At 58.2% G+C, this 26,759-nt stretch overlaps 2 protein-coding genes across 2 annotated transcripts; both read left to right on the top strand.

Annotated features, from left to right (window-relative positions):
- The first annotated feature begins 1,124 nt into the window (after window positions 1-1,124).
- Window positions 1,125-20,770, top strand: PPM1G (protein phosphatase, Mg2+/Mn2+ dependent 1G). Its single transcript, XM_038751273.1, has 10 exons — window positions 1,125-1,356; window positions 15,657-15,726; window positions 16,478-16,563; window positions 16,893-17,025; window positions 17,677-18,101; window positions 18,682-18,816; window positions 18,905-19,139; window positions 19,267-19,396; window positions 19,613-19,715; window positions 20,430-20,770. The coding sequence occupies exons 1-10, from the start codon at window positions 1,198-1,200 to the stop codon at window positions 20,655-20,657; spliced, it is 1,704 nt and encodes a 567-aa protein (XP_038607201.1). The 5' UTR covers window positions 1,125-1,197; the 3' UTR covers window positions 20,658-20,770.
- Window positions 20,771-21,801: 1,031 nt separating this feature from the next.
- On the top strand, window positions 21,802-26,490 carry ZNF513 (zinc finger protein 513). The gene is made up of 4 exons (XM_038751427.1): window positions 21,802-21,880; window positions 22,983-23,165; window positions 24,971-25,543; window positions 25,664-26,490. The coding sequence occupies exons 1-4, from the start codon at window positions 21,841-21,843 to the stop codon at window positions 26,488-26,490; spliced, it is 1,623 nt and encodes a 540-aa protein (XP_038607355.1). The 5' UTR covers window positions 21,802-21,840.
- Window positions 26,491-26,759: the final 269 nt, after the last annotated feature.

Below are 26,759 nucleotides of genomic sequence, written 5' to 3'. Positions count from 1 at the left end.
CCAAGCGCTTAGTCCAGCGCTCTGCACATAGTAAGCGCTCAATAAATACGATTGATGATGATGATAATTTATTACTCTATTTTACTTGTACCTATCTATCCTATTTATTTTATTTTGTCAGTATGTTTGGTTTAGTTCCCCGTCTCCCCCTTTTAGACTGTGAGCCCACTGTTGGGTAGGGACCGTCTCTAGATGTTGCCAACTTGGACTTCCCAAGCGCTTAGTCCAGCGCTCTGCACATAGTAAGCGCTCAATAAATACGATTGATGATGATGATAATTTATTACTCTATTTTACTTGTACCTATCTATTCTATTTATTTTATTTTGTCAGTATGTTTGCTTTAGTTCTCCGTCTCCCCCTTCTAGACTGCGAGCCCACTGTTGGGTAGGGACCGTCTCTAGATGTTGCCAACTTGGACTTCCCAAGCGCTTAGTACAGTGCTCTGCACACGGTAAGCGCTCAATAAATACGATCGATGATGATGATAATTTATTACTCCATTTTACTTGTACCTATCTATCCTATTTATTTTGTTAGTACGTTTGGTTTTGTTCTCCGTCTCCCCCTTTTAGACTGTGAGCCCACTGTTGGGTAGGGACTGTCTCTAGATGTTGCCAACTTGTACTTCCCAAGCGCTTAGTACAGTGCTCTGCACATAAGTAAGCGCTCAATAAATACGATTGATGATGATGGTAATTTATTACTCCATTTTACTTGTACCTATCTATCCTATTTATTTTATTTTGTCAGTATGTTTGGTTTTGTTTTCCGTCTCCCCCTTTTAGACTGTGAGCCCGCTGTTGGGTCGGGACCGTCTCTAGATGTTGCCAACTTGGACTTCCCAAGCGCTTAGCACAGTGCTCTGTACACAGTAAGCGCTCAATAAATAGGATTGATGCGGATTGATCGATCGTTATTAGAAGGCGGTGGCCATGGAGGGGCGGGGCCGTCGCCTCAGGCGCCAAGTCTCGCGAGAGCGGCGGTTGGCGCGGCGGGGGCGCCCCCCCCCCACCACGTCCGGCCGGCCGGAAGTGGCCGCGTTGCTAAGGAAGTGGGGGGCGGTCCCGCCCCCCAGCGACGGCGCGGGGGGGCCGCTTCCGGTTCCGGTGGGGCGCTGGGGTCCCGTTAGCGCCTCGCGCCCGCCGGCTTTCGCCTCAGAGACGGACGGGCCGCGCTCCCCTCAGCGTCGCCGCCATGGGCGCCTACCTGTCCCAGCCCAACACCGTCAAGACCTCCGGGGACGGCCATGGCCGAGGACCGGGAGGACCGGGAGGACCGGGAGGACCGGGAGGAGGAGGCCCCCCCCTGCCCTACGGCTTCTCCGCCATGCAGGGCTGGAGGGTCTCCATGGAGGTGAGCGGCCCGCCGAGAACAGCAGCCATAACGGCGGCTGCTAGGCGCCTACTACGCGCCGCTTCGCCCACGCGGTCGTATGTACTGAGCGCTCACCGTTCGCTCATTCGGTCAGCCGTATTTATTGAGCGCTCACCGAGCGCAGAGCAGTGGACTGAGCGCCTAGGGAAGTAGTGTAGCCCGGGGGAAAGAGCCTGGGCTTTGGAGGCGGAGGTCGTGGGTTCGAATCCCGGCTGCGAGCGATTACTGGGCGCGGGGCACTGGACTGAGCGCCCAGGGAAGGAGCGCGGCTCAGGGGAAAGAGCCCGGGTTTTGGAGTCAAGAGGTCGTGGGTTCAAATCCCGGCTACGAGTGATTACTGGACGCAGAGCACTGGACTGAGCGCCCAGGGAAGGAGCGGGGCTCAGTGGAAGGAGCCTGGGCTTTGGAGTCAAGAGGTCGTGGGTTCAAATCCCGGCTGCGACCGCTTGCTGGGCGCGGGGCACTGGACTGAGCGCCCAGGGAAGGAGCGGGGCTCAGGGGAAAGAGCCCGGGCTTTGGAGGCAGAGGTCGTGGGTTCAAATCCCGGCTGCGAGCGCTAAATGGGCGCAGAGCAGTGGACTGAGCGCCCAGGGAAGGAGCGGGGCTCAGTGGAAGGAGCCCGGGCTTTGGAGTCAAGAGGTCGTGGGTTCAAATCCCGGCTGCGAGCGCTTACTGGGCGCAGAGCACTGGACTGAGCGCCCAGGGAAGGAGCGGGGCTCAGGGGAAAGGGCCCGGGCTTTGGAGGCAAGAGGTCGTGGGTTCAAATCCCGGCTGCGACCGCTTAATGGGCGCGGGGCACTGGACTGAGCGCCCAGGGAAGGAGCGGGGCTCAGGGGAAAGAGCCCGGGCTTCGGAGGCAGAGGTCATGGGTTCGAATCCCGGCTGCGAGCGCTAAATGGGCGCAGAGCACTGGACTGAGCGCCCAGGGAAGGAGCATGGCTCAGGGGAAAGAGCCCGGGTTTTGGAGGCAAGAGGTCGTGGGTTCAAATCCCGGCTGCGACCGCTTGCTGGGCACTGGGCACTGGACTGAGCGCCCAGGGAAGGAGCGTGGCTCAGGGGAAACAGCCCGGGCTTCGGAGGCAGAGGTCGTGGGTTCCAATCGCGGCTCCTCCAATTGTCAGCTGGGCGACTTTGGGCAGGTCACGTCACTTCTTTGGGCCTCAGTTACCTCATCTGGAAAATGGGGATGAAGACTGTGAGCCCCCCGTGGGACAACCTGATCACCTTGTACATTCCCCAGCGCTTAGAACAGTGCTTTGCGCATAGTAAGCGCTTAATAAATGCCATCATTATTACTGTTATTAAGCGCTTACTACGTGCCTATTCACTCATTCAGTCGTATGTATTGAGTGCTTACTGTTCATTCCTTCATTCAGTCAGTCGTACTTATTAAGCGCTCACCGAGCGCAGGGCACTGGACTGAGCGCCCAGGGAAGGAGCGTGGCTCAGGGGAAAGAGCCCGGGTTTTGGAGGCAAGAGGTCGTGGGTTCAAATCCCGACTGCGACCGCTTGCTGGGCTCGGGGCACTGGACTGAGCGCCCAGGGAAGGAGCGTGGCTCAGGGGAAACAGCCCGGGCTTCGGAGGCAGAGGTCATGGGTTCGAATCCCGGCTGCGAGCGCTTAATGGGCGCGGGGCACTGGACTGAGCGCCCAGGGAAGGAGCGGGGCTCAGGGGAAAGGGCCCGGGCTTTGGAGTCAAGAGGTCGTGGGTTCAAATCCCGGCTACGAGTGATTACTGGGCGCAGAGCACTGGACTGAGCGCCCAGGGAAGGAGCGGGGCTCAGGGGAAACAGCCCGGGCTTCGGAGGCAGAGGTCATGGGTTCGAATCCCGGCTGCGAGCGCTAAATGGGCGCAGAGCACTGGACTGAGCCCCCAGGGAAGGAGCGTGGCTCAGGGGAAAGAGCCCGGGTTTTGGAGGCAAGAGGTCGTGGGTTCAAATCCCGGCTGCGACCGCTTGCTGGGCGCGGGGCACTGGACTGAGCGCCCAGGGAAGGAGCGTGGCTCAGGGGAAACAGCCCGGGCTTCGGAGGCAGAGGTCGTGGGTTCCAATCGCGGCTCCTCCAATTGTCAGCTGGGCGACTTTGGGCAAGTCACGTCACTTCTTTGGGCCTCGGTGACCTCCTCTGGAAAATGGGGATGAAGACTGTGAGCCCCACGTGGGACAACCTGATCACCTTGTAAGGTCCCCAGCGCTTAGAACAGTGCTTTGCACATAGTAAGCGCTTAGTAGATGCCATCACTATTATTAAGGGCTTACTACGTGCCTATTCAATCGTATGTATTGAGTGCTTACTGTTCATTCATTCATTCAGTCATTCAGTCGTACTTATTAAGCGCTTACTGTATGCAGAGCAACATTCAAAGCGCCTAGGGAAGTAGCGTGGCTCAGGGGAAAGAGCCCGGGCTTTGGAGTCAGAGGTCGTGGGTTCAAATCCAGGCTCTGCCTCTTAACAGCTGGGCGACTTTGGGCAGGTCACTTCACTTCTTTGGGCCTCAGTGACCTCCTCTGGAAAATGGGGTTTAAGACTGTGAGCCCCCCGTGGGACAACCTGATCACCTTGTAAATTCCCCAGCGCTTAGGACAGTGCTTGGCGCATAGTAAACGCTTAGTAGATGCCATCGTTATTAGTAAGCGCTTACTACGTGCCTATTCACTCATTCAGTCGTATGTATTGAGTGCTTACTCTTCATTCATTCATTCAGTCAGTCGTCCTTATTGAGCGCTCACCGAGCGCAGGGCACTGGACTGAGCGCCCAGGGAAGGAGCGGGGCTCAGGGGAAACAGCCCGGGCTTTGGAGGCAGAGGTGGTGGGTTCCAATCCCGGCTCCTCCAGTTGTCAGCTGGGCGACTTTGGGCAGGTCGCTTCACTTCTTTGGGCCTCGGTGACCTCCTCTGTAAAATGGGGTTTAAGACTGTGAGCCCCCCGTGGGACAACCTGATCACCTTGTAAATTCCCCAGCGCTTAGGACAGTGCTTGGCGCATAGTAAACGCTTAGTAGATGCCATCGTTATTAGTAAGCGCTTACTACGTGCCTATTCACTCATTCAGTCGTATGTATTGAGTGCTTACTCTTCATTCATTCATTCAGTCAGTCGTCCTTATTGAGCGCTCACCGAGCGCAGGGCACTGGACTGAGCGCCCAGGGAAGGAGCGGGGCTCAGGGGAAACAGCCCGGGCTTTGGAGGCAGAGGTGGTGGGTTCCAATCCCGGCTCCTCCAATTGTCAGCTGGGCGACTTTGGGCAGGTCGCTTCACTTCTTTGGGCCTCAGTGACCTCCTCTGGAAAATGGGGTTTAAGACTGTGAGCCCCACGTGGGACAACCTGATCACCTTGTAAATTCCCCAGCGCTTAGGACAGTGCTTGGCGCATAGTAAACGCTTAATAGATGCCATCGTTATTATTAAGCGCTTACTACGTGCCTATTCACTCATTCAGTCGTATGTATTGAGTGCTTACTCTTCATTCATTCATTCAGTCAGTCGTCCTTATTGAGCGCTCACCGAGCGCGGGGCACTGGACTGAGCGCCCAGGGAAGCAGCGTGGCTCAGGGGAAAGAGCCCGGGCTTCGGAGGCAGAGGTCGTGGGTTCGAATCCAGGCTCCTCCAATTGTCAGCTGTGTGACTTTGGGCAAGTCACTTCACTTCTTTGGGCCTCGGTGACCTCCTCTGTAAAATGGGGATGAAGACTGTGAGCCCCACGTGGGGCAACCTGATCACCTTGTAAGGTCCCCAGCGCTTAGAACAGTGCTTGGCGCATAGCAAGTGCTTAATAAATGCCATCATTATTATTGTTATTAAGCACTTACTACATGCCAATTCACTCAGTCGTATGTATTGAGCGCTTACTGTGTGCAGAGCACTGTTCTAAGCGCTGGGGAGGTTACAGGGCAATCAGGTTGGCCCATGTGGGGCTCCCAGTCTTCATCCCCATTTTCCTTTCAATCAATCAATCGTATTTATTGAGCACTTACTGTGTGCAGAGCACTGTACTAAGCGCTTGGGAAGTCCAAGTTGGCAACATATAGAGACAGTCCCTACCCAACAGTGGGCTCACAGTCTAGAAGGGGGAACAGTCTAGAAGGGGGAGATGAGGGAACTGAGGCAAAGAGAAGCGAAGTGACTTGCCCAAAGTCACACAGGTGGCAGAGCAGGGATTAGGACCCATGACCTCTGACTCCCAGCTGACTCATTCAGTGGTACTTATTGAGTGCTTACTGTGTGCAGAGCACTGGACTAAACGCTTAGGGAATTACAAGTTGGGAACATAGAGAGATGGTCCCTACACAACTGTGTGCAGAGCACTGGACTAAGCGCTTGGGAAGTCCAAGTTGGCAACATCTAGAGACGGCCCCTACCCAGCAGCGGGCTCACAGTCTAGAAATAATAATAACAGTTCATTCATTCATTCGTATTGAGCGCTTATTGTGTGCAGAGCACTGTACTAAGCGCCTCGGGAAGTACAAGTTGGGAACATATAGAGACGATCCCTACCCAACTGTGTGCAGAGCACTGGACTAAGCACTTGGGAAGTCCAAGCTGGCAACATTCATTCATTCACTCGTATTTATTGAGCGCTTACTGTGTGCAGAGCACTGTACTAAGCGCTTGGGAAGTACAAGTTGGCAACATGTAGAGACGGTCCCTACCCAACAGTGGGCTACATCTGGAGACGGCCCCTACCCAACAGCGGGCTCACTGTCTAGAAGGGGGAAACGGACAACAAAACAAAACGTATTATCAAAATAGGATAAATACGTACAAATAAAATAGAGTAATAAATATGTACAAACATATATGCAGGTGCTGTGGGGAGGGGAAGGAGGTAAGGCGGGGGGATACAAGGTGATCAGGTCATTCCCCCAGGGGGCTCACAGTCTTCACCCCCATTTTACAGATGAGGTCACTGAAGCCCAGAGAAGCGACTCGCCCAAAGTCACCCAGCTGACAAGCGGCGGAGCCGGGATTAGAACCCACGACCTCCGACTCCCAAGCCTGTGCTCTTTCCACTGAGCCACGCTGCTTCTCTAATAATAATAATGGCAGAGGCAGACCTCTCCCCCACTTTCCCGACCTCAGCGGTTCACTGAACCCCCTCTCTCCCCCCACACTGTCCCCGCTTAATAATAACAATAATAATAATGATTGCATTTGTTAAGCGCTTACTATGTGGTAAGCACTGGGGGGGATACAAGGTGATCAGGTCATCCCATGGGGGGCTCACAGTCTTCATCCCTATTTTACAGATGAGGGAACTGAAGTCCAGAGATGTGACTCGCCCAAAATCACCCAGCTGACAAGCGGCAGAGGCGGGATTAGAACCCAAGACCTCTGACTCCCAAGCCCGGGCTCTTTCCACTGAGCTATGCTGCTTCTCTAATAACGATGATAGTAATAATAATGGCAGAGGCAGACTTCTCCCCCGTTTTCCCGACCCCAGCGGTTCAGTGAACCCCCTCTTTCCCCCCGCACTGTCCCCACTTAATAATAACGATGGCATTTGTTAAGCGCTTACTATGTGCCAAGCGCTGGGGGGGATCACAAGGTGATCCCATTTTACAGACGAGGGAACTGAGGCCCAGAGAAGTGACTTGCCCAAGATCATGCAGCTGACAATAATAATAATGATGATGGCATTTGTTAAGCACTTACTGTGTGCCAAGCACTGGTCTAAGCTCTGGGGAGGATACAATGTGATCAGGCTCATGATCTTCATCCCCATTTTACAGATGAGGGAACTGAGGCACAGAGAAGTGAAGCGACTTGCCCAGAGTCACGCAGCTGACAAGCGGCGAAGCCGGGATTAGAACCCATGACATCTGGCTCCCAAACCCGGGCTCTTTCCACTGAGCCACGAGATGGAGCGGAGGAGGGGGGTAATGATAATAATAATAATAATGGCATTTGTTAAAAGCGCTTACTATGTGCCAAGAACTGTTCTAAGAGCTGGGGGGGATGAAACCCATGACCTCTGACTCCAAAGCCCGTGCTCTTTCCACTGAACCACGCTGCTTCTCTAAGCACATACTAAGCGCTGAATACATGCCATCACACGGCTCAGTGGTTAGAGCCTGGGCTTGGGAGCCAGAGGTCATGGGCTCAAATTCCGGCTCCGCCGCTTGTCAGCTGTGTGACTTCGGGCAAGTCGCTTCACTTCTCTGGGCCTCAGTACCTCACCTGTAAAATGGGGGTGAAGACTGTGAGCCCCCATGGGATAACCTGATCACCTTGTACCCTCCCCAGCACTTAGAACAGTGCTTTATACATAGTAAGCACTTAATAAATGCCATCATCATTATTATTATTATTATGATGTGCAAAGCACTGGGCAATACAGTCAGTAAAGGTAGCAGCAACGGAATCCACAGAGCTTACTATGTGCAAAATGCTGGGCAACACAGTAAGTAAAGGTAGCAGCGACACAATCCATAGAGCAATCTGCACAGCTTGTTGTATATAGTCTTATATTTACAAGGCCGGAGGGAAGGAGGGAAGCCACCCCGGAGGAGGAGGGGGGAGAAGCCGTCGAAGCATCGAAGCAGCGCGGCTCAGCGGCAAGAACCAGGGCTTGGGAGTCCGAGGTCGTGGGTTCTAATCATTCGTCTTTATTGAGTGCTGACTGGGTGCAGAGCACTGGACTAAGCGCTTGGGAAGTATAAGTCGGCAACAGATAGAGACGGCCCTTACCCAACCATGGGAAAACAGTCTCCCGGCCCTACCACATGTCTGCTGTGTGACCTTGGGCCAGTCACTTAATAATAATAATAATAATAATAATAATGAGGGTATTTGTGAAGCGCTTACTATGTGCAAAGCACTGTTCTAAGCCCTGGGATGGATACAAGGTGATCAGGTTGCCCCACCTGGGGCTCACAGACTTCATCCCCGTTTTACAGATGAGGGGACTAAGGCACAGAGAAGTGAAGTGACTTGCCCAAAGTCACACAGCTGATAAGTGGCGGAGCCGGGATCAGAAGCCACGACCTCTGACTCCCAAACCCGGGCTCTTTCCACTAAGCCACGCTGCTTCACTTCTCTGAGCCTCAGTTCCTTCATCTGGAATATGGGGATTAACACTGTGAGCCCCATGTGGGCCAACCTGATCATCTTGTACCACCACCACCCCCAGAGCTTAGAACAGTGCTTGGCTCATAGTAAGCGCTTAACAAATGCCATCATCATTATTATTATTATTAAGCAGGGACAGTTGGGAGGAGAAAGGGGCCTCATTGAACCGCCGGGGTCGGGAAAGTGGGGTGGCAGGTCTGCCTCAGTTCCCCGCCGAAGCCTCCACCATTCATTCGATTCATTCAATCATATTTAGTGAGCGCTTACTGTGTGCAGAGCACTGGACTGAGCACTTGATACCGTTTGCGTGGGCAGGGGGATTTCATTCATTAATTCGATCGTATCTATTGATCGTATTATAAAGTAATATTACTTTATAATACTGTGTGCAAGGCACTGGACTAAGCGCTTGGGAAGTACAAATTGGCAACACATAGAGACAGTCCCTACCCAACAACGGGCTCACAGTCTAGAAGGGGAAGACAGACTGATTTCCCCCAAACCTCACCCTAATTCATTCAGTCCTATTTATTGAGCGCCTACCTTATCCAGCGCACTGTACTAAGTGCCTGGGGAAGTCCGACACAGCAACAGAGAGCGACAGTCCCTGCCCACAACGAGCTCACAGTCTAGAGGACTGGTCTCATCCCTAGTAATGTCGATGATAGTAATGGGGGTATTTATCAAGCGCTTGATGATGGTATTTCTCAAGCGCGTGCTCCGCACCTGGCACTGTACTAAGCGCTGGGGCGGATACATGCAGATCGAGTCTCACAGTCTCGATCCCTACATGAGGTCACTGAGGCCCAGAGAAGTGACTTGTCCAAGCTCACACGGCAGACAAGTGGGGGAGTCGGGATAATAATAATAATAACATAATAATAGTATTTGTTAAAGCGCTTACTATGTGCCAAGCACTGTTCTAAGCGTGGGGGCAGATACAAGGTAGGTTGTCCCACGTGGGGCTCACAGTCTTAGTCCCCGTTTCACAGACGGTGTAACTGAGGCACAGAGAAATTAAGTATCTTGCCCAAAGTCACCCAGCGGAGTCAGGATTCGAACCCACGATGAGAACCTTCTGACGCCCGGGCTCTCTCCACTGCACCACACTGCTTCTCGCCTGCTGTCACGGCTTCCTGAAGATGCCCAGCTTCTGCCCCTCCTAGTTAAGAGCAGTCGTGGAAGAGGAGAGGGAGAGGACCAGAAAATAGCGTTAAGGGAAGTCAATGGTGATTGATAAGACTAGGGAGTGGCCTTGAGTGGGGAAGATACAGCCTTTTTTTTCCCCCCAACTCCCATTTTGGGCTCAGGCCCAGTAATCTTTATAAAAAATGAACTTGAACCTTCTGAAGTTGATAGCTCAGTACTAGACGCCTCATCAACCGTAAGCTCGTTATGAGCAGGGATCGTGTCTGTTAAGTCCATGAAGTCTGTCGTGTTGTACTCTCCCACGTGCTTAGTACGGCGCTCTGCACTTGGTAATCGCTCAATAAATACATTTGATTGTTTGATTCAGTATCCATCACGAAGCTCCAGAGCTAAGCTTCAAAAGCTGCAAAATTCTTCACCGCCTGAGGTTCTCTCTGAGACTTACTTCGTCTAGACTTTCTTCTTGAACATTTTAGGAACTTCTGAAAACTCTGAAACAAACTACCAGGATTTCCCCCCCTTCCCCTTTCTTTTCTTAACCGGAAGATCGGCACCATGTTTGATTTCTTTTTCCTTTCCATGGCTGTCATTGTCCGTGGCTAATAGTCTCTTAATAGGTTTTCGTCCCCCGCTGACTTTTTTCCCCACAACTGCGGTGCTTTCCCCTTCGGTTTTTATGAGAAGCATTTTGAACTACTTTGGGTAAAAGAAATGGAGAGGAAAAGGTCCATGGAGATCTCAGGGCTTAGTGGTTGGGAGAGTTTTATGAAAAGCAGAAGAGGATTTCGGGGGAAAGGTTGTCCGAAAGAACCCTCCTAGCTTCTAAAGCGGTCTCAGTTTGTCTTGCAGCTTCTTTCGTGCGACGCCTTGTCTTACTGTGAACGGAGGGTCTAGTAAGAAAGACTGGAGGAGACGGCAACTGAGGTCACCAAAGGCGTCGGTCACTTCTGTGCTGAAGAGACAGATCCTTTTTGTTCCAGGCCCGCGGTCCGAAGCCCCACATTGCTCTCTGCCAAGCTGGGAATTGCTACTGATCCAATGCCCATCACAATCCTTTCTGGCTTCTGTAGCAATGAGACTAGGATGGGGCGAAAAAAAAGCAGGCAGGAACAAGTCTTTTGAGGAGCATAGATGTTTTTGTCGTCTTTAGGTTGGTTAAGGTCCGGGTGGGCAGGAGCCATGCCTTACTCTTCTGTTGGAAGTTGTCAAGCACCTAGTCCGGTGCTGGGCCCAGGAGGAGCTCAGTAAAGGCTGAGGATGACGACGGTGGGTAATGGAGGCTCTGCCTGGAGGCCGAGGGATGGATTAGATCCTCTCTCTGATCGATCCTTTCATTTAGAGTATCGCATCATTTTTTTCTTTGCGAGCTCTTGTTAAAGTCTTCTGAGTGTAGCGAAATACAGCCCTCCATCTGATGAGAAGCAGCGAGGCCTAGCGGAAAGAGCACGGGCCTGGGAGGGGTTCTAATTCCGGCTCCACTGCGTGACCTTGGGCAAGTCACTTGACTTCTCTGGGCCTCAGTTCCCTCATCTGCAAGATGGGGACGGTTCTCCCTCCTACTTAGAATGGGAGACCCACGTGGGACCTGATTGTCTTGTATTTACCCCAGCACTTAGTACAGTGCTTGACACGTAAGCGCTTAACAAATATTATTAATTATAGTAATATTATTATTAGGCATTCTCTCTAGGGTTTCTCATTCCACGCTTTTCTCCTTAATCATCCTCTTCTCAGAGCTACCTTGCTCTCTCGGGCTCTCTCTCCTATCTACTGATCTCCGTCTCTGAAGTTTTTCTGGTCGTCCTCCTCTGGGGCTCCTATTTGAACGGCATCTTTATCCCACCCCAGAAGCGGTAGACCCGAGGTGTCTTTCAAGAACCGGTCCCTTCTCGGCATGCGGGGGAGCGCGTGACTTTTCGCCAAAGGTTAGGTGTTGTGCAGAGATCTTCCCCGACCTTCCCCAGCTGACATCCAGCACTAGTCTTTGGGCTTCCTTCTCGCCAGCTGTTCCTAAAGTTGCCATGGTTAATTACAGTGAGGTCTTCTCAGTCTTCCCTCATTTGGGTTCATTCATTCCTTCAGCTGTATTTATTGAACGCTTACCGTGTGCAGATCACCGTACTAAGCGCTTGGAAGAGTGCAATGCAACAATAAAGAGATACATTCCGTGCCCACAACAAGCTTATAGTCTAGAGGTGGAGAGACAGTTATTAATGAAAATAAATAGAGATGTGTACATAAGTGCTTTGGGGCCGGGAGTGGGGAAGAACAAAGGGAGCAAGTCAGGGCGATGCAGAAGGGAGTGGGAGAAGAGGAAAAGATGGGGGTGCTCAGTCATTCTGGGTCATGGGTTCGAATGCCGACTGCCACGTCTGCTGTGTGACCATGGGAAAGTCACTTGTACAGTTGTACACTTCTCTCCCAAGCATTTAGTTCAGTGCACTCACGGTAGGTATTCAGTAAATACTATTATCAGTTAATTCTTGCTAGACTTGATAGTCCCCCAATCTCCCTCCCTTCCTGACTTCTTTCTTACCCTAGCAGCCAGTTCACGTCCCCTTTCACGGGGAATCAACACGGTTCATGAAGATGCTTTCGTCTGAAGACCCGCCCAAGGGCATTGCGAAAACCTCAAGCTGTGCCCACCCATCGTGGCTAAACCCCTCCAGTATCAGTGCGTAAATGGAAAGATGTAGTGCGGCACAGTAAATCAGGAGGGCTCCTCTTGTCTTTTTCGGCTTTCGTAGAAGTCTGGGGCCACGTGAGAGAGGAACAGGCTCTGATCAGAGCGGTTTAGTTGGTCATTCGAGGTAGGACCGAAAGTCAACGGAAAGACCATTCTTGAACTGCTCGGGGAAGAATTCCCTGATGCCCAGAAGGCCAGTTTTCCCCTCCGGGCGTGTAAATGAACGGTCGGGTGTTTCTCGTGGATTCTTGCTGTCTTTGTCCATTTAGTTTCAAAGTGGGGTTTCTGGGTCCTGTGACTAAATCTGCAGCCGTCTGCGGTCTCCTTGGGACAGGTTTCTTCCGAATGGGTTTCCCGTCTTTCCCCTCTAAGACGGTAAGCTCGTTGTGGAGAGGGAACACATCTACCACCTCGGTTATACTATACTCTCCTAAGCGCGTACTATAGTGCTCAAGTACAGTTGGTTGATTGATTTGCCGTGGGTCTGGGGAGATGCCAAAATCAGGGCCCGCGGGGATAGGCTAGAACACACGAGAAGAGGAGTGAGGAGCCCTATTGCTAACTTGGGCGGGTTACATTTTGCAGTTGCGCTGACTAGAGCTAGCCGAAAATAATTGCCTTTCCGAACAGCGAGACAGCCTAATGAGACTTGACTACTGAACTGTGCAGAGACCCGAGGGTTCTGAGCCACAGTTCTCTCCAGCCTCTTGCCGGGCAGGGCGTGATATGGTTTGTAACGTCACTTACCTCCACGTACCTCACCTTGCCACTTACCTCCCGGGCTGCGAGGTGTACCAGATGAGAACGAAGACGACAAGACTTGGCGAATCCTTTTGGAACAGTCAATCGATCGATCAGTGGTGTTTACTGAGCGCTTCCCGTTTGCACAGCACGGTACTGTGCGCTTGGGAGAGGACAGTAGAACAGCGTTGGTGGATAAGTTCCCTCCCCGCAGCGAGTTTACGGTGAAGAGGGGATCGTGCCTCTAGAAGAACGCTGAAGGACTCCACCGTCCTAACGTTACCCAGTTGGCCCCACCCCGTGGTTGGTCACTTCTCCGTGCCTCAGTTCCCTCATCTGTAAAATGGGGATTAAGGCCGTGAGCCCCATGTGGGACAGGGACTGGGTCCGACCCGATTAGCGTGTATCTACCCTAGCGCTTAGTACAATGCCTGGCACATAGTACACTCTTAACAGATACCGTCATTTTTAAAAAATTACGTTGTCAGGGGGTCCCCGGACTTGCCGATGGGATCGGGCCCCTGGGCCCCCGTAGATGATTTGAGGAAAAGTATCGTAGATGGCTTTTGGACTAAGAGTCGGTCAGAACTGAGAACTTTGGTAGCTCTTAAACTGAGCGGAAGGAAAAGGTTAGGTTTCAAAGTGCCTGCAGAGAATCTGGAAAACCTGGCAAAGAGCTAAGTCACGGGCTCAGGATCAATCCATCAATACCTATTCTAAGTACTTGGGACAGTGTAATAGAGTAGGTTGACGGGATCCCTGCCCACGAGGAGCTGAGGCTGACTGAACGGGGAGGCGGAAATGAAAGGAATTACAGATGGATGCGTGCACGTGAACGCCGTGGGCCGGGGGGTGGGCTCAGCAGCCCCTGTTAGTTTCCAGGTTGATGGGCAAGGGCTTCAAGGAACAGCTTGGGTGAAGGCAGTCCAGGATAGAATTTAAATATGACCTTTTTCCGTCTTTTTCTTTTTTTTTTTTTAAATGATATGAAGCACTATGTGCCAGCCACTGCACTAAGCGCTAGTGTAGAGACAGGGTAATCATCATCAATCATATTTATTGAGCGCTTACTGTGTGCAGAGCACTGTACTAAGCGCTTGGGAAGTACAAATTGGCAACATGTAGAGACAGTCCCTACCCAACAGTGGGCTCACAGTCTAAATGGGGAGACAAAACCAAACATACTAACAAAATAAAAGAAATAGAATAGATATGTACAAGTAAAATAAATAAATTCATTTTATTTATTTTAATCAGGTTGGACACAGTCCCCGTCCCACTTGGGGCTACGGTCTTCATCCCCATTATACAGATGAGGTAACCGAGGCCCAGAGAAGTGAAGTGACTCGCCCAAGGGCACACAGCAGATGAGTGGTAGAGCCGGGATCGAGACCCCGGTCCTTCCGATTCCCAGGCCCGGGCTCTAGCCACTAGGCCACGCCGCTTCTCACCCCACACACCAGGAAGCCGATGGACGTACCGGAGCCTTACCAACTTAGGCTGGGTTCCGATTTCAGTCAACAGCCCACCTCAGCACGGGCGGCTTAAAAGGACAGGCTGTTTCAAGGGCCCTAAAGGTTCTCCCCCATTGAAGATCTGCTGCCCATCACTTCCCATCAGCTCCTGTTGCTGGTGACTCACTTCCAGGAGATCAGAGCAGGATCGTCAGAGTGCTCCGTCGTCCCACACCCCTTTCAGGAATACTCGGGAGGTGGCCAGCTAAGGGTCCCGCTCACCCTCTGAGACCAAGGGGACGGACCACTCCTGGCCTGACTGAGTCCAGAGGAGGTCAGAACCCCAAGTTCCAAACTGGGGTGTAGCCAGGACGGCACAGACCTCTGCACCCCGAAACCAGAACCATTTTTGTTCCTCACAATGTCCTTGTCAGTGTGGTTCCTGGGAGGGGAAGTTCCAAATTAGGGCAGAGTCCTAACAGGGCTTCGAGCCCCAAATGAACTCAGACCAGACCATATCCTCGTTCTAGCTGAAGAGGAAAAGTCCTTAGAGTTTTAAAATGGTAGGGGGATCAGAAGTGGGTGGGAATCAAGACCCCAGTCTGGGCAAGGGTTCGTGTAGGAGGGAGAGAGGAGGATGGATTTTAAACGACACCTCGAGGAGGAAGGCGGAAGGATTTGATAATGGCTTGGAGGGGGGGGAGCCTGAGCTATCCCGTGGCCGTCGCGAAGGAGCGATGAAATGTGGTGGGATGCATTTCACACAATGACGAGGTGAGGGAGAGGAGAAAATTGGGATAGAGAAGCGAAACAATGTTTAGGGAGACGGTGAAATTTAGGGAAATGCAGAAGCGAACGGACTGAGAGACGAGACCTGAGACTTGGAGTGGGCTGCGGTCTACCTGGCCCCCCCGAAGTCCTCTGTCTCGGTCAGGACGTTCCACAAGTGTGAGTGATTCTGTCCTTTAGACCATCAGCTCGTTGCCAACTCTGTTGTATTGTACTCTCCCGACCGTTTAGAACATAGGAAGCACTCAGTAAGTCCCTTTGCTGATGATCAGATTCCCGAGGGTCAGGGAGTTGGAGTCAAAGGGACGATAAAGGACTTCATCCCAGATAGCGGAGATCTTGCACAGTGAAATTTCGGACATGGACCGCGTACTGATTCTACTCTTCTTCCAGGATGCCCACAACTGTATCCCCGAGTTGGACAGCGAGACAGCCATGTTTTCGGTCTACGACGGACACGGAGGTAACGGCAGTGAAGCGGTCCCGTCTGCCCCGAGCCCGGGGCCTCCTTCCTCCAGCGGGTCCTAGAACCAGGGGCGCTTCATTGGTGGCTCCTTTGGCGCTCTGGGCCTTCAGACCCCATCTCCCTCTCTAGAGCCAGGCCTCTGCTCTCCAGGCACAGAGGAGTATCAGTTCCCTACTAGGTGCCTCATCCTTGTTAGCGTCCACTAGTCCGACCAAGACCCTGCCCTCCTCTGTTGGTTGTAGGGGCTCCCGGGAATAGGATTTCTCTCCTTCAGCCTCTGCCGGTTTCTCGGTCCATTTTGGAGCTTGGGAAACTCCAAACACTCGGAGTTTCACTTTTTGAAAGTAAAAAGTTAAAGTAAAAAATCTTTTAAAAAAGTCAAACACTTTTGACACCTCAGCCTTAGGGAAACCTATCTCGGGCTGAAAGTTTCCTCCCCCGGGATCAGCTCGGAAGTTGGAGGTCAGAAAAACACCAACCCAAAAGACTGGTCCAAAGTAGTAGCTGTTTTCCTATTCCCTGAGTAAATAGCATCGATTGATATTAAGGAGTAAGCCCTAGACTGTGAGCCCCTGGCGGGACAGGACCTGTTTTTTTCCTGACTCTCTTGAATCAACCTCAGGGCTTAGTATAGTGCTTGGCACAAGTAAGCCACAATTATCATCACTACTAGCGTACCGAGGCTTAAGCTCTGAGAGGGACAGTGAGAGTAGAACAGATTCTCTGGGTGACCACCTCTTCCTTCCAGGGGAAGAAGTTGCTCTTTATTGTGCCAAGTATCTCCCCGAAATCATCAAAGACCAGAAGGCTTACAAGGAAGGCAAGCTCCAGAAGGTAAGGTGGTCCGCCCCGTACCCCCTTCTGCCCTCCTTTTCCTTCTTATCCGTGACTTTCAGGCCCTGCTTCTTCACTGTTTGTTCCCCCTCTTCTCCTAGCCTTCTCCTCCCCTTCACGGCTTTGAGCTAACCCCCTGGCTTCCCAATCCCCACCGCGGTGTCATTCCCAGGCATCTGCTCCGTATCCCCTCTCCCCTCCCGCGGAGTCTGCTTCCGCCGGCCACCCCCCAGGCGGTGGACTCCCTTTCCCCCTTTTTTTCCTGGATTCTCTGCCTCCTTTGAGCCCCCCACCTTCGCCATCCAGGTTTATACTGTGCTTGTGCCTAGGCCTTGGAAGATGCTTTCTTGGCTATTGATGCCAAACTAACCACTGAGGAGGTCATCAAGGAGCTGGCCCAGATCGCCGGGCGGCCTCCCGAGGACGAAGACGAAAAGGAGAAAGTAGCCGATGAGGACGACGGTGAGTGGGGCCTCGTAGTTCGGCGGTCTCAGACGGGGATCGCCATCGCCCGAAAACCCGGCCTCGGTCTCCCCGGTGCGTCGCTTCACGGAGAGGGAGGCGCTTGGCGTTGAGGCGGCCTGGGAAGCCCTCAGTGGGTCCCCAGGACGCCCCGTCCCCTCACAGTTTGAGGGGAATCCATTCCCTCCATTCTCAGTGTCTCCGAAACCGTCCCCGGGTTGTATTGTGTGTATGTGTGTGTGCGTGCCCACTCTGAGTAACCCGGATTTCTTTTCCTCTGTCAGAATTGGAGCAGAACTCCTGCTCGTTAGCAGTTGCCTCTAGGGCTGTGGCTGGCCGGGTCATTCCCTCGGGCGTTCCTTGCAGGTTGCGGGTACCTCCTCTCATCCCTTAGTAGGGAGAGCCCCCTTCCCGCCCCCCAATCTGGGGGGCGGGGGCTGAGAGAGCGTGAAAGGCGGGGAGGGTCCGGAACTCGGTTCCGGGCACCGCGCGGCGTCGGGCAAGGAGCCGAGGGTCCGAGCCCAGAGGCCTCGAGCAGAGGGGAGGGTGGGCGATTCGGGCGGGGAGCTGGGGGCCTTCGGACTGGGCAGGGGGAATGGGAACTCGGATGAGAGGGTGCTGGCGTGCTCTGATTCAGCTTCTTCCCCGTAGTGGACAACGAGGAGGCGGCATTGCTCCATGAAGAGGCCACCATGACTATTGAAGAGCTGTTGACACGCTACGGGCAGAACTGCCATAAGGGCCCTCCCTGCAGCAAGGCGGGCCCCGGAGCAGGGCCAGGCGAGGAGCCGGGGTCCCGGGGTCTCAACGGCGAGGCGGGGCCCGAGGAGCCGCCCCCGGAGGAGAACGGGCCCGCAGCAGAGGGAGACGCAGGCATCTCCTCCGGTCCGCAGCGCCGGGCTAGGGCCGAGGCGGACCGGGGCGACGAGCCCGCCGTCCCCTCCACCGGCGAGGCGGGGCCCTCCTGCTCTTCCTCCCCTGCCAAGCCTCCCCGGGCTGCCAAGTCCAAGTTCTTTGAGGACAGCGAGGACGAGTCGGATGAGGCGGAAGAAGAGGAGGAGGAGGAGGACAGCGAGGTATGAGCCCGTGGTGGGAGAAAGGCTGGGGGCTGGGGGGGGGGGGTCCGTCTCCCCGGAGCTAGGGATTCTCCTGTCCCCGCCACGGGTTTCTCCTCCCCGTCCGTCTCCAAGCTCCGACCTCCTTAAGCCCCAGGGGCCGCCGTCGGTTATTATCGATTGCCGCCTTGTGTTGTAGAAACGGGTCGTTCCCCTCCGCCAGCAAAAGACCGGCCAGCTCCCCGAGGGTTCCCGGGAACCGGGCCCGATTCCTCCTGTCCTCTTTAAGGATCCCGGTCGTCTCCTAGACCGGTGCGGTTTCACTGCTGGGGCGAGCGTCCGGCGTGCCGGCCATCCGGTCCGGTCTCATCTCCCCACTAGGCACCCGGCCCGGCAGTGAGCCGTCCTGCCGCTTTTTGCCGGCGATTCCCGGGCCCGTCTCCGGTCTCGGCTACCTTCCCCGCCCCAACTGACGACGACTACCTAGGGCAGAGCGTCAGGGATTGGGGGGTGAAGGGCGGGGGGTTCGGGGGGCAGAGTCCTTGCAGCGAAGCTGCTGGGACGGTCCAGATTTGGCATGACGGTCCCCTCCCTCCGTTAGGAGTGCAGTGAGGATGAAGATGGCTATAGCAGCGAAGAAGCGGAGAACGAAGAGGACGAGGACGATACAGAAGAGGCGGAGGAGGAAGAGGAGGAGGAAGAGATGATGCTGCCTGGGATGGAAGGCAAAGAGGAGGTGTGTGGGGAGGGGAGGAGGGAGCGGGGTAGGTTTGATTCCCCTGTGGCCAGCCACCTCCTTGACCGCATCTCTTCCCCGGCCCCAGCCCGGTTCAGACAGCGGCACCACGGCGGTGGTGGCCCTGATCCGGGGGAAGCAGCTGATCGTGGCCAACGCCGGGGACTCGCGCTGCGTCGTGTCCGAGGCCGGCAAGGCCCTGGACATGTCCTACGACCACAAGCCCGAAGACGAGCTGGAGCTAGCCCGCATCAAGAACGCCGGTGGCAAGGTCACTATGGACGGGCGAGTCAACGGGGGCCTCAACCTTTCCCGGGCTATCGGTAAGGGGGCCGGGGGCTCCAGGGACTCGTCTCGGCGCGGTCCTCGCTCCCCAACCACCCACCCCGAGGACATGAGGAGCGGTAGAGCGGGGTCTCCCCGCCCCAACCCCTGATCCTCTCACCCCAGGCGACCACTTCTACAAGCGGAACAAGAACCTCCCACCCGAGGAGCAGATGATCTCAGCGCTGCCCGACATCAAGGTGCTGACGCTCAACGAGGACCACGACTTTATGGTCATTGCCTGTGACGGGATCTGGTGAGTAGGGGGGGTCTGGGGGCAGGGGGAGAAAGGGACGCCCTGACCTCTGGCCTCAGAGCTCCAGCTTTCCAAGATCGCTGCCGTCCCGGAGCCCGGCCGTCCGGCGGTCGGGACCCTTCCCGCCGTCCGGCGGCCCGAGCCGAGGGCGGCCCGCGCGGGCCCCTTCCCGTGGGTAAGGAAGGGGCTCTGACACCCCCCCGGGTTTGGCCCCAGGAATGTGATGAGCAGCCAGGAGGTGGTGGACTTTGTCCAAGCCAAGATCGGCCAGAGAGACGAGAACGGAGAACTGCGGCTGCTCTCCTCCATCGTGGAAGAGGTGAGCGCTCCAGGGACGGGGCGGGAGCCCGCCGCCCTCAGTCGGTGCTATTTATCGAGCGCCTGCCGGGGGTGGAGCACTGTACTAAGCGCTTGGGAGAGCCCGGTAGGACGATCGGCAGATACATTCCCGGCCCACCAGGAGCTTACGGTCTAGAGCGCTTACTGTGTGCAGAGCACTGTACTAAGCGCTTGGGAGAGTCCAGTGCACCAGTAAAGTGTAAAGAGAACAATAAAGAGAAGCAGCGTGGTTCAGTGGAAAGAGCATGGGCTTTGGAGTCAGTGGTCATGGGTTCAAATCCCAGCTCCGCCAGTTGTCAGTTGTGTGACTTTGGGCAAGTCCCTTCGCTTCTCTGCGCCTCAGTTACCTCATCTGTAGAGTGGGGATTGACTGTGAGCCCCCTGTGGGACAACCTGATCACCTTGTAACCTCCCCAGCGCTTAGAACAGTGCTTTGCACATAGTAAGCGCTTAATAAATGCCACTATTATTATTATTATTATTAGAAGGCCTCGTGGCCGGGGGCGGGGGGGAACGAACAGGAAATCGGAACGGCCCTTCCGCGCCTGCCACCCGGCCAGGCGGCACCTTCCTTTCCGTACTGTGACCCAACGGGTGGCTCTCGGCCCCCGTGAGGGTCCCGGCTCCCGGGACGGGGGTGGGCGGGGGCCGTCCCGGGAACCCGAGCCGACCCGTTCCGTGTGTCCCCCCCCAGCTCCTGGATCAGTGCCTGGCGCCCGACACCTCCGGCGACGGCACCGGGTGCGACAACATGACCTGCATCATCATCTGCTTCAAGCCCCGCGGCCCGGCCGCCCTCTCGCCCGACGGCGGCAAACGAAGACTGGAGGAGGAGGAGGAGGAGGCGGCGGCGGCGGGGGGCCCCGACGGGGCCGAGGAGAACGGAACCGGCGACAACAGCAAGAAGGCCAAGCGGGAATAGCCACCGTCGGCCGCTCGCGCTCCCAGACTGTTTCACCGAGCCCGCCGGACTTGAGGCCGACCGCGTCTCTGTCTTTTCTTTTAGCCTAGCAGCGGGGTCGGGGGGCGCGGGTGGGGCCGAGGCCGGTGTTCATCCCGGCCCCTTCCGAAGAGGCTTCTCCCTCCGTCGGGCCCCCGCGGCTTGGCGCGCGCCAGCATCCCCTCCGTCCGCGGGCGGCGGTGGCGGCGGGGCGGCCGAGCCCTTGGGACGGAGGGCGCGCGACCGGCGGTCCGGTTTTTACTCGGCGAACGTTTTATTTAAGGACTTTCTTTTTTAATCGGCGGCGACCCGAGGCCCGCCGCCACCGCCGCCGCCGCCTTCGCCCGCTCTCTGTTGTACACTTTCAGTCGACACTTTTTCAGACTAAAGGCCAAAACCCAACCGTGCCCCGTGGTGGTGTCCTTCTTTCAGAGCCCCCGTCCACCCCTCCCGGAGGTGGGCCACCGGGGGAGAGCCGGGCCCAAGTCCCCTTGGCCTGGCTGAGGGGGGCGAGTGGGGGGTGACTTAGTACAGTGTCCAAGCGCTTAGCACAGTGCTCTGCACACGGTAAGCGCTCAGTAAATACGATTGATTGACGGGGGGCTGCAGCCTCCTCACGCCTGAGGGAGAAGGGGCGTGGCCTGTCCCTCAGAGGCGCGCATGCGCGCGTGCCTACCCCTCCCCTCCCGCAGGCGTCTTCCGGCGGGCCGCTGATTGGCTGCGGCGCCGTAGGCCCCGCCCCCCCGCCGTGTGAGGTCACTTCCGGGTCGGTCCTCCGGCGGAGGGAGTCCCGGAAGTCCGCCGCGTCCGGACTACGGGTCCCGTCGGCCCCCGCGGGCGGCGGAAGCGGAAGCGGGCGCCGAGGGCCCAGCTGGGCTCCGGCCCGGGCGGGGGGGGGAGGAGGGAGGAGGGAGGAGGAGGAGGGAGCGGGGAGGAGGAGGAGGCTCCTCATGAATGGAGGCGAAGGAGGCGGCGGCGGCGGCGGCGGCGGCGCCCGGAGCGTCGGGAGCGTCCTGAGCGTCCGGGGCCTGAGCCTCCCGGGGGCGGGGGCCCGGGCCGCCTGAGCCCGGCCGAGGGGGGCGGAGGGGGGTTAGGGTCCCGGGGGTCCCGGGGGTCCCGGGGGTCCCGGGGGGTCCCGTGGCGCGCCGGGCTGGAGCCGGTCACGATGCCCCGGAGGAAGCAGAGCCACCCGCAGCCCGTCAAATGTGAGCGCCCGGGGGGGGGGAGGACCGGGGGACCGGATGGGGGGGGCCCGGACCGGCCGGGGGCCCGGGGGGCGCGGCCGCCCAAGGGCTCGCACGGCCCGGACGGGGGACCAGCTGGACGGCCGGGCGGGACCCTCCTCCTCCTCCTCCCCCCTTCCTCCTCCTCCTCCCTTTTTCTCCCTCCTCGTCCTCCTCTTCCTCCCTCCCCCCTCCCCCTCCCCCTCCTCCTCCTCTTCCTCTTCATCTCCTCCACCTCCCCTCCTCCCCTTTCCTCCCTCCCCCTCCCCCTCTTCCTCCTCTCGTCTCCTCCTCCTCCTCCTCCTCTTCATCTCCTCCACCTCCCCTCCTCCCCTTTCCTCCCTCCCCCTCCCCCTCTTCCTCCTCTCGTCTCCTCCTCCTCCTCCTCCTGTCCCTCCCCCGTCCTTCTCCTCCTCTTCCCCCCCCCCCTCCTCTGCCTTCTCCTTCTCCGCCTCCTCCTCCTCTCCCTCCCTCCCCCTCTTCCTCCTCCGCCTCCTCCTCCTCTTCCTCCCCCCTCTGCCTTCTCCGCCTCCTCCTCCTCCTCTTCCTCCCTCCCCCCTCCGCCTCCTCCTCCTCCGCCTCCCCTTCCTCCCTCGCCCCTCCTCCGCCTCCTCCTCTTCCTCCTCCTCCATCTCCCCCCTCCTCCTCGTCCTCCTCTTCCTCCCCCCCTGCTCCGCCTCCTTCTCCTCGTCCTCCTCTTCCTCCCTCCCTCCCCCGCCTCCTCCTCCTCCTCCCCCTCCTCCTTCTCCTCTTCCTCCTCCATCTCCCCCTCCTCCTCGTCCTCCCCTTCCTCCCCCGCCTCCTTCTCCTCCTCCCTCCTTCTCCTCTTTCTCCTCTTCCTCCTCCTCCCCTTTCCTCCTCTCCTCCTCCTCCTCCATCTCCCCTCTCCTCCTCGTCCTCCTCTTCCTCCCCCCCTCCTCCTCCTCCTCCTCTTCTCCTCCATCACCCTCCCCGACTAGCGAGCGGCAGCGTGAGGCCGGGGGTCGCCGGGGGTGGCCGGGGGTCGCCGGGGGGGGGGGGGGGGGGGATCCCGCCGTCCGTGCCGCCGGGGAGCGGGGTCAGCGGGCCGTGCCCTTTCCCCCAGTGGACGCGGAGGACCCCCTGGACCAGGGCCCGGGGGCCCTGGTGTTGGAGAGCGACCTGCTGCTGGGCCAAGACCTCGAGTTTGAGGAGGAGGAGGAGGAGGAAGACGACGACGACGACGACGACGAGGAAGAGGAGGGTGACGGCGGCGACCGGCTCATGGGCTTCGGGAGGGACTCAGAAGGTGGGTGTGGAGGCCGCCCGCCCGCCCGCCCGCCCGCCCGCCCGGGGGTCTCCGCCCTCCGCATGGGGACGGGGGACGCGGTTGGCGGGAGGCAGGGGCAGAGCCGTCTTCCATCCCGCAGAGCCAGGCAGGACTTTCCAAACCTCTCACCCACCCGCCCATTTCCTTCTGTTTCTGTCCGAGACCATCGGTCCGTGTGTCTGTCTGCCCGTGGAGTCGTAGGGCTGTGAGGGTCCACCGGCCCCCACCCACCCCGGGCCCGAAGGAGCCGGTCCGCGGAGCCCGGCCCGCCGTCCCATCGCGGTCAGTGGCGCCGGCCCCGTCGGGGCACCCACCGACCCGTCCCCTTCCGTCCGGTCCGCGGACAGATCCGATCGCCCGCTCCCCGTCCCGTCGCTTCCGTGCTCTTAAAGCTGTTCGGGGAAGGACCCTCCCCCGCTTCGCTAGTTCGGGAATCGGCCCCCGGTCTTCTGTCAGGAGGCCCTTCCGTCTACACCTCCCGTCTCTTCCCGCTGCAATTCCGGCCCATATATCGCCTCTCGTTCCGCCTGCCGAAGACGGAGAACATCCGTCTCGTGGACGACGGTCCTTAAATCTGAAAGCCGTCAAAGCTTCTCGTATAGCCATCTCTCCTCCTCGTCACCTTCTCTCCAAACTCCGACTCTCCCGGCCCCGCCAGCCCGAGAGCCGCGGCGGGATGAATGGGATGAGGCGTGCGCTGTAGAAAGCTTACTTTGTGTGAGCCCGGTTGCAGTCAAAACTAGCTGGAGTCGTGGAAATTTCGGACGCCCGAAGGGAATTACGATTGGACTCCGAGACGGGTGTCCACCCCGTGCGTCCCTTCTATTCAGACCCGGTCAGGTTACCCGTTCTAGCGTTTCCGAGGACCGGGGTTCGGATGGCCGGCCTTTTACTGCGGGTGGAGGTGGTTTTAGCTTTCGGAATCTCTTCCCCCGACTCCGTCCGCCGTCCCATCCCCTTCTTGTGAGGAGAAGCCTCAAGTCGAGCCCGCTTTTCTAGTAAGAGCCTTGGGCAGGTCAAAGCTTAGCGGGCAGATTACTTCCCAAGTCCCACGGGCCCTATCCTTCTTATCCGTACTGCCTGGGTTCGCGTTGGAAGAAGCACGTGTACGTGTGTTTGTGTGTGTTTGGTTTGGGCTCCAGTCCGTCCCTTCGGATCCTCATCATGATCGTCAATCGTATTTATTGAGCGCTTACTATGTGCAGAGCACTGTACTAAGCGCTTGGGAAGTACAAATTGGCAACATCCGAGGTCTCCGTCCAGAGCTGGTCCTTCTCTCTTCCGTTGGGCCATTCGTTTTTCCTTCTCAAGTGTATCACTTTGCACTCCTCCCCGTCCAACTTCATTCATCCATCCGCCCGCGTTTCTGCGCGCGGTCCAGTGGGAAGGCGTCGATGTTGCCGGCCGCCATTCAGTCGTATTTATCGAGCGCTTACCGTGTGCGTTCGTTTGGTCGTATTTATTGAGCGCTTACCGTGTGCGGAGCACTGGGCTATCGGGAGCCAAGCGCTGCTCGGAACTGGTAGGAGCCGCGGGTCCCGGGGCGGGAGAGACTGGACAAGAGGAGCTGGCGAGAGGGTCCTGGCTCCTCCTCGGCGGTCGAAGGCGGGGACGTGGGAGGGGAACCCCGGGAATGGGAACGGGAGAGGCAGCGGGGGGTCAAAGGGGGTCCGTCTAGGCCCCACAGCCCTAGAAAGGTGGAAGGGAGAGGAGGCGGTGGCGGTGGGAGCCCGGGGCTTGGCCGTACCCCTGTGTAATCCACCCTCCCGTGTCTGTCTCGCCAGGAGACCCCCTGGGGGCCCGGCCAGGGCTGCCCTATGGGCTGAGCGACGACGAGTCTGGGGGCGGCCGGGCGCTGAGTGCGGAGAGCGAGGCGGAGGAGCCGGCCGGGGGCCCCGGGGAGGCCGGGGGCCAGAGGCCGGGCCCCGCCTGCCGCCTGTGCGGGGGGCCGGGGCGCCAGGGGCCCTGCTGCGGGGGGCCCCCGCTGCTGCCCCCCCGGCTGCTCTACTCGTGTCGCCTCTGCGCCTTCGTGTCGCACTACTCGAGCCACCTGAAGCGGCACATGCAGACGCACAGCGGGGAGAAGCCCTTCCGCTGCGGCCGCTGCCCCTACGCGTCCGCCCAGCTGGTCAACCTGACCCGCCACACGCGCACCCACACGGGGGAGAAACCATACCGCTGTCCCCGCTGCCCCTTTGCCTGCAGCAGCCTGGGCAACCTGAGGCGCCATCAGCGCACCCACGCTGGGCCCCCTGGCCCTCCCTGCCCGACCTGCGGTTTCCGCTGCTGCGCCCCGCGGCCCCCCCGGCCCCCCAGCCCCTCGGAGCAGGAGGGCACGGTGCCCCGGACGGCCCCAGGTAACGGGCGGGACGGGCGGGCGGGGGGGCGGGCGGCGGGGACGGCGGCGGCCCAGGGAGGGTGAGGGGGTGACGGCCGGGGGGTCCGCCTCTCTCTCTCTCTCTCGTCCGGTCCCCCAGACGCCGTCCTCCTGCCGGACCTGAGCCTCCACGTGGTGCCGGGCGGCCCCGGCTTCCTGCCGGACCGCGGCCTGCGGGCGGACTGCGGCCAGCTGCGCCAGGACGGGGAGGGGCCCGGCGGGGGCCCCGGCCCCCAGCCGCTGCCCGAGCTGCTCTTCCCCTGGGCCTGCCGGGGCTGCGGCCAGGAGCTGGAGGAGGGCGAGGGCGGCGCGGCCGGGCGCGGCGGGCGCGGCGGGCACTGCGGGGGCCGGGGGCCGGGCGGCGGGGGCGGGGGAGGGGGCCCCCGCGGGCCCGGCGACAAGGGCTTCGCCTGCAGCCTGTGCTCCTTCGCCACCCACTACCCCAACCACCTGGCCCGCCACATGAAGACGCACAGCGGCGAGAAGCCCTTCCGCTGCGCCCGCTGCCCCTACGCCTCGGCCCACCTGGACAACCTGAAGCGGCACCAGCGGGTGCACACCGGGGAGAAGCCCTACAAGTGCCCCCTCTGCCCCTACGCCTGCGGGAACCTGGCCAACCTCAAGCGCCACGGCCGCATCCACTCCGGGGACAAGCCCTTCCGCTGCAGCCTCTGCAGCTACAGCTGCAACCAGAGCATGAACCTCAAGCGCCACATGCTGCGGCACACGGGCGAGAAGCCCTTCCGCTGCGCCACCTGCGCCTACACCACGGGACACTGGGACAACTACAAGCGCCACCAGAAGGTCCACGGCCACGGCGGGGGGCCCGGCCACGCCGCCCCGGAGCCCTGGGGGCCGCCCCGGGGGGCCCCCTCCGCCCCGGGCGCCGCCGCCGGGGCCCGCGGCCTCCGCCCGGACTCGCCCTGAGCCCGCCCGGCGGACCCCGTCCGGACGGACCGGCCTCCCGGACCCCTTCGGGGGCGTCCTCGTGGACCGGAGGGCTTCGCCCTGACCGACGCGCCTTGAGCCCGAGGCCGGCGGGGAGGCGGGGGGCGGCGGGGAGGGTGGGGGGACGGGGACGTGTCCACCTCTGCCGCGGGACTAGGAGGAGGGTGGAGGCGGGGGGCGGGGGGCGGGGGCCGGGCCCGGCTCCCGGCCTCTCTATTTAACTTATTTCAGTGCTTTATAATAAAGGA

This window comes from Tachyglossus aculeatus, chromosome 9 (assembly GCF_015852505.1).
Source record: "Tachyglossus aculeatus isolate mTacAcu1 chromosome 9, mTacAcu1.pri, whole genome shotgun sequence".
NCBI lineage: Eukaryota > Metazoa > Chordata > Mammalia > Monotremata > Tachyglossidae > Tachyglossus > Tachyglossus aculeatus.
This window is presented reverse-complemented; position numbering and strand designations above follow the sequence as displayed.

Excerpts from the sequence above, each read along its gene's own strand:
- PPM1G (XM_038751273.1), top strand. The coding sequence starts at position 1,198 with ATGGGCGCCTACCTGTCCCAGCCCAACACCGTCAAGACCTCCGGGGAC. Across the intron at positions 16,564-16,892 it reads AGGAAGGCAAGCTCCAGAAG|GCCTTGGAAGATGCTTTCTT; the intron begins GTAAGGTGGTCC and ends GCTTGTGCCTAG. Across the intron at positions 17,026-17,676 it reads AGTAGCCGATGAGGACGACG|TGGACAACGAGGAGGCGGCA; the intron begins GTGAGTGGGGCC and ends TCTTCCCCGTAG.
- ZNF513 (XM_038751427.1), top strand. The coding sequence starts at position 21,841 with ATGCCCCGGAGGAAGCAGAGCCACCCGCAGCCCGTCAAAT. Across the intron at positions 21,881-22,982 it reads CCACCCGCAGCCCGTCAAAT|TGGACGCGGAGGACCCCCTG; the intron begins GTGAGCGCCCGG and ends CCTTTCCCCCAG. Across the intron at positions 23,166-24,970 it reads CTTCGGGAGGGACTCAGAAG|GAGACCCCCTGGGGGCCCGG; the intron begins GTGGGTGTGGAG and ends CTGTCTCGCCAG.